At 42.7% G+C, this 7500-nt stretch overlaps 1 protein-coding gene across 5 annotated transcripts in view; it reads right to left on the minus strand.

Annotated features, from left to right (window-relative positions):
* Positions 1-7500, minus strand: part of LOC133633786 (cytohesin-4-like) — a 78612-nt gene that overhangs the window by 5575 nt on the left and 65537 nt on the right. For all 5 annotated transcript variants that reach the window (XM_062026483.1, XM_062026479.1, XM_062026482.1 and 2 more), the window contains 5 exons: positions 7038-7156; positions 3930-4010; positions 3627-3739; positions 3393-3541; positions 1526-1637 (listed from right to left, as the gene is read on the minus strand). In XM_062026483.1, coding sequence (XP_061882467.1) covers positions 1526-1637; positions 3393-3541; positions 3627-3739; positions 3930-4010; positions 7038-7156 — 574 coding nt within the window. The remainder of the gene's footprint in view (positions 1-1525; positions 1638-3392; positions 3542-3626; positions 3740-3929; positions 4011-7037; positions 7157-7500) is intronic.

Consider the following 7500-nt stretch of genomic DNA (forward strand, 5'->3'; position numbering starts at 1 on the left):
AAGCATAACCCATATTGAGCATAACCCATACTAATAATAACCCATACTAATCATAACCCATACTAACCATAACCCATATTAAGCATAACCCATATTAAGCATAACCCATACTAATCATAACCCATACTAACCCTAACCATTTTAAGCATAACCAATATTAAGCATAACCCATACTAATAATAACCCATACTAATCATAACCCATACTGAGCATAACCCATACTAATAATAACCCATACTAATCATAACCCATACTAACCATAACCCATATTAAGCATAACCCATATTAAGCAAAACCCATACTAATCATAACCCATACTAACCCTAACCCATTTTAAGCATAACCAATATTAAGCTTAACCCATACTAATAACCCATACTAATCATAACTCATACTAACCATAACCCATACTAAGCATAACTCATACTAACCATAACCCATAGTAATCATAACCCATATTAAGCATAACCCATATTAATCATAACCCATACTAACCATAACCCATACTAATCATAACCCATATTAAGCATAACCCATACTAATCATAACCCATACTAATCCAAACCCATACTAACCATAACCCATATTAAGCATAACCCATATTAAACATAACCCATAATAATCATAACCCATATTAAGCATCACCCATATTAAGCGTAACTCATACTAATCATAAACCATACTAATCATAACCCATACTAACCATAATCCATATTAAGCATAACCCATACTAATCATAACCCATACTAACCATAACCCATATTAAGCATAACCCATATTAAGCATAACTCATACTAACCATAACCCATACTAATCATAACCCATACTAACCATAACCCATACTAAGCAAAACCCATACTAATCATAACCCATATTAAGCATAACCCATATTGAGCATAACCCATACTAATAATAACCCATACTAATCATAACCCATACTAACCATAACCCACATTAAGCATAACCCATATTAAGCATAACCCATACTAATCATAACCCATACTAACCCTAACCCATTTTAAGCATAACCAATATTAAGCATAACCCATACTAATAATAACCCATACTAATCATAACCCATACTGAGCATAACCCATACTAATAATAACCCATACTAATCATAACCCATACTAACCATAACCCATATTAAGCATAACCCATATTAAGCAAAACCCATACTAATCATAACCCATACTAACCCTAACCCATTTTAAGCATAACCAATATTAAGCTTAACCCATACTAATAATAACCCATACTAATCATAACTCATACTAACCATAACCCATACTAAGCATAACTCATACTAACCATAACCCATACTAATCATAACCCATATTAAGCATAACCCATATTAATCATAACCCATACTAACCATAACCCATACTAATCATAACCCATATTAAGCATAACCCATACTAATCATAACCCATACTAATCCAAACCCATACTAACCATAACCCATACTAATCATGACCCATACTAACCATAACCCAAACTAATGATAACCCATAATTTTTATTACCAAGTTTTAGGAGCCATCCTTCTCTGTCTGGGTTGAAGAAGGTGTGCGTGAGATCCAACCCGTCGTCCTCCGGGATTTTGAACGGCTCGTTACGGATGCTCTCGTATAGTTTCTAAAAATGTAAACAGGTTTTCTATTTATAATGACAACAGCAATAATAATAATAATAATAATAATAATAATTATTATTATTATTATTATTAATATTATTATTATTATATTCCCCCGTGTGTAGCTGGGATAGGCTCCAGCCCGCCCATGACCCCGAACGGGACAAGCGGTAGAAAATGGATGATTATGATGATGATAATATTAATGATAATAATAAATATAATAATACGTTTGTACAAATAAAAATAAAATATTGGACTGTACTAACTTATAGTAACACATTTCATATTTAACTATAACGAATATAGTAACTAAATACATGTAACTATGATTAATATAGTAATTAAATATATTACATGTAACCATAACCAATATAGTAACTAAATATATTACATTTAACTATGACTAATATAGTAACTAAATGTGTTACTCTCCTGAAGGAATAAATAAAGTACTATCTATGACTAGTATAGTAAATACATATAATACATGTAACTTTGACTAAAAGAGCAACTAAATATATTACATGTAACTATGACTAATATAGTAACTAAATACATGTAACTATGACTAATATAGTAAATATGTTACATGTAACTATGACTGATATAGTAACTAAATATATTACATGTAACTATGACTAATATAGTAACTAAATGTATTACTCTCCTGAAGGAATCAATAATGTACTATCTATGACTAATATAGTTAATACATATAATACATGTAACTTTGACTAAAAGAGCAACTAAATATTTTACATGTAACTATGACTAATATAGTAACTAAACACATGTAACTATGACTAATATAGTAAATATGTTACATGTAACTATGACTGATATAGTAACTAAATATATTACATGTAACTATGACTGATATAGTAACTAAATATATTACATGTAACTATGACTAATATGGTAAATACATATAATACATGTAACTTTGACTAATATAGTAAATATATTACATGTAACTATGACTGATATAGTAACTAAATATATTAAATGTAACTATGACTAATATAGTAACTAAATACATGTAACTAAGACTAATATCTTGAAGGTAGAAAAGCGCTATACAAGTATAACCCATTTAATATAGTAAATATATTACATGTAACTATGACTAATATAGTAACTAACTACATTACATGTAACTATGACTGATATAGTAACTAAATATATTACATGTAACTATGACTAATATGGTAAATACATATAATACATGTAACTTTGACTAATATAGTAAATATATTACATGTAACTATGACTGATATAGTAACTAAATACATTACATGTAACTATGACTGATATAGTAACTAAATATATTACATGTAATTATAACTAATATGGTAAATACATATAATACATGTAAAAAATGAACTGTTTGGCCACAATACCCAGCAATATGTTTGTAGGAGAAAAGGCGAGGCCTTTAATCCCAGGAACACCACACCTAATGTCAAGCAGGGTGGTGGTAGTATTATGCTCTGGGCCTGTTTTGCTGACAATGGAACAGCTGCTTTACAGAGAGTAAATGGGACAATGAAAAAGGAGGATTACCTCCAAATTCTTCAGGACAACCTAAACCCATCAGCCCGGAGGTTGGGTCTTGGGGGCAGTTGGGTGTTCCAACAGGATGTAAACTAAACTTTTGACCACGACTGTAAGTCGATATTGGTCGACCGTTTGCGAGCTAGGACGTGAAAGTTAGTGGAGTGCGGTGCGTGTCCAAGAGGCGGTCCACGTTTTACCGAGAGCAGGTCGCGGGGGAGGTCCTCGCCGTTGTTGATGCCTCTGTTCATGGAGACGAAGCGTTCCAGCGTGGTCTTGTCCTTCACGTTGGGGTTGTGCAGGCTGGTGTTCAACATGATGATGGCGAAGGACAGGATGTAGCACGTGTCTGGCAGACAGCAAGACAGGAAGTGGTGCTTGTGAGTCCGGAAGTGAAACAGAAGGACTTGGACTTGGACATGGTCTGAGCTCACCTGTGGACTGGAAGACGCTGACGTTGCAATCGCAGTAGCGCTTGGCGAAGGCTTCCATCATGCGGTCGATCTTCTGGGCCTCGCCGGGCAGACGGAAGCTCCACAGGAACTGTCTGTCATGTGACAAGTGGGCGGGATCAGACTTTTTTGGTCGTCTTCCTGTTCTTCAAGTGACAACTTCTTTGTCCACCAATCAGAACACTGCACTGCTGGCCCCGCCCCTTTATACATGACGGCTTGTATCGTGGGGTAAAGTAAAGCAGGCTTCGCTACACGTCTTCAAATAAAGATCTGGAGTCTGACCTGAGTGCTTGGACCAGGTTGAGGTCTGAGAACTCATGAAGTTCTACGAAGGCCTTCAGGGTCTGCAGGTGGAACTCATCTCTGAGGAAAAAGCACAAGTGGAATTATCTTCTTCTCCATTTTACTTTCTTCATCTCCACACTCTCAATCCCCACACTCTTCATCCCCACACTCTTCATCTCCACACTCGTCATCCCCACACTCTTCATCTCCACACTCGTCATCCCCACGCTCTCAATCCCCACACTCGTCATACCCACGCTCTCAATCCCCACACTCTTCATCTCCACACTCTTCATCTCCACACTCGTCATCCCCACGCTCTTCATACCCAACCTCTCAATCCCCACACTCTTCATCTCCACACTCGTCATCCCCACGCTCGTCATACCCACGCTCTCAATCCCCACACTCTTCATCTCCACACTCGTCATCCCCACGCTCTTCATACCCACGCTCTCAATCCCCACACTCTTCATCTCCACACTCGTCATACCCACGCTCTCAACCCCCTGCTCTTCATCTCCACACTCGTCATCCCCACGCTCTTCATCCCCACTCTCTTCATCTCCACACTCCTCATCCCCACACTCATCATCTACCAGTCATCATCCCCCGAATTCATCCCCACGCTCGTCATCCCCACACTCTTCATCTACCAGTCTTCATCTCCATGCTCTTCATCCCCACACTCTTCATCTACCAGTCGTCATCCCCACACTCTTCATCTACCAGTCGTCATCCCCACTCTTAATCCCCACACTCGTCATCCCCATGCTCTTCATCTATCAGTATTCATCCCCACACTCTTCATCTACCAGTCTTCATTCCCCACACTCGTCATCCCCACACTCTTCATCTACCAGTCTTCATTCCCCACACTCGTCATCCCCACACTCATCATCTCTACGCTCTTCATCCCCACACTCTTCATCTACCAGTCGTCATCCCCACTCTTCATCCCCACACTCGTCATCCCCATGCTCTTCATCCCCACGCTCTTCATCTACCAGTTTTCATCTCCACACTTGTCATCCCCACACTCTTCATCTATCAGTATTCATCCCCACACTCTTCATCTACCAGTCGTCACCCCCACTCTTCATCTATCAGTATTCATCCCCACACTCTTCATCTACCAGTCGTCATCCCCACACTCTTCATCCCCACACTCGTCATCCCCATGCTCTTCATCTACCAGTCGTCATCCCCACACTTGTCATCCTCACACTCTTCATCTATCAGTATTCATCCCCACACTCTTCATCTACCAGTCGTCATCCCCACACTCGTCATCCCCATGCTCTTCATCTACCAGTCGTCATCCCCACACTCATTATCCCCACGCTCTTCACTCCCACGCTCTTCATCTACCAGTCGTCATCCCCACACTCGTCATCCCCATGCTCTTCATCTACCAGTCGTCATCCCCACTCTTCCTCCCCACACTCGTCATCCCCATGCTCTTCATCCCCACGCTCTTCATCTACCAGTTTTCATCTCCACACTTGTCATCCCCACACTCTTCATCTATCAGTATTCATCCCCACACTCTTCATCTACCAGTCGTCACCCCCACACTCTTCATCCCCATGCTCTTCATCCCCACGCTCTTCATCTACCAGTCGTCATCCCCACACTCGTTATCCCCACACTCGTCATCCCCATGCTCTTCATCCCCACGCTCTTCATCCCCACGCTCTTCATCTACCAGTCGTCATCCCCACACTCGTTATCCCCACACTCGTCATCCCCATGCTCTTCATCCCCACGCTCTTCATCTACCAGTCGTCATCCCCACACTCGTTATCCCCACGCTCTTCACCCCCACGCACTTCATCTACCAGTCGTCATCCCCACACTTGTCATCCCCACGCTCTTCATCTACCAGTCGTCATCCCCACTCTTCATCCCCATGCTCTTCATCCCCACGCTCTTCATCTACCAGTTTTCATCTCCACACTTGTCATCCCCACACTCTTCATCTACCAGTCGTCATCCCCACACTCTTCATCCCCATGCTCTTCACCCCCACGCTCTTCATCTACCAGTTTTCATCTCCACACTTGTCATCCCCACACTCTTCATCTATCAGTATTCATCCCCACACTCTTCATCTACCAGTCGTCATCCCCACACTCTTCATCCCCATGCTCTTCATCCCCACGCTCTTCATCTACCAGTCGTCATCCCCACGCTCTTCACCCCCACGCACTTCATCTACCAGTCGTCATCCCCACACTTGTCATCCCCACGCTCTTCATCTACCAGTCGTCATCCCCACACTCGTCATCCCCATGCTCTTCATCCCCACACTCTTCATCTACCAGTCGTCATCCCCACTCTTCATCCCCATGCTCTTCATCCCCCCGCTCTTCATCTACCAGTTTTCATCTCCACACTTGTCATCCCCACACTCTTCATCTATCAGTATTCATCCCCACACTCTTCATCTACCAGTCGTCATCCCCACACTCTTCATCCCCACACTCGTTATCCCCACGCTCTTCACCCCCACGCTCTTCACCCCCACGCTCTTCATCTACCAGTCGTCATCCCCACACTTGTCATCCCCACGCTCTTCATCTACCAGTCGTCATCCCCACACTCGTTATCCCCACGCTCTTCACCCCCACGCTCTTCATCTACCAGTCGTCATCCCCACACTTGTCATCCCCACGCTCTTCATCTACCAGTCGTCATCCCCACACTCGTTATCCCCACGCTCTTCACCCCCACGCTCTTCATCTACCAGTCGTCATCCCCACACTTGTCATCCCCACACTCTTCACCCCCACGCTCTTCATCTACCAGTCGTCATCCCCACACTTGTCATCCCCACACTTGTCATCCCCACGCTCTTCACCCCCACGCTCTTCACCCCCACGCTCTTCACCCCCACGCTCTTCATCCCCACGCTCTTCATCCACACGCTCTTCATCTACCAGTCGTCATCCCCACACTTGTCATTCCCACACTCTTCATCCCCACGCTCTTCATCCCCACGCTCTTCATCCCCACGCTCTTCATCCCCACGCTCTACATCCCCACGCTCTACATCCCCACGCTCTTCATCCCCATGCTCTTCATCCCCACGCTCTTCCTCACCTTTCTCCCAGGAAGTCTCCAATAGCTGTCTTGTTGAGTCCTTCTTCCTTGTAGAGGAACTCTGCGATGCATCCAGCGCTTCTGCTTAACAGCTTGTTGTCCACCAGGTAATTTATACCCTGAAAACACACACACACACACACACACACACACACACACACACACACACACACACACACACACACACACACACACACACACACACACACACACACACACACACACACACACACACACACACACACACACACACACACACACACACACACACACACACTTTGTTGAATTCTGTTTACATGTTTTGGGTTTTTGCGTCTTAATCCAGATTGCATTTGCCACCAATGTGAATGCAAAGTATGGTTAGTCCATGGATCCAGTTCCCACCTTACATCTACACATGCGGTGTCTAAAGTGCGGCCTGGAGCTCATTTTTTAACAGTCCGCGGCACAATCGTGAGCATGC

This window comes from Entelurus aequoreus, linkage group LG18 (genome assembly GCF_033978785.1).
Source record: "Entelurus aequoreus isolate RoL-2023_Sb linkage group LG18, RoL_Eaeq_v1.1, whole genome shotgun sequence".
Classification (NCBI taxonomy): Eukaryota; Metazoa; Chordata; class Actinopteri; order Syngnathiformes; family Syngnathidae; genus Entelurus; species Entelurus aequoreus.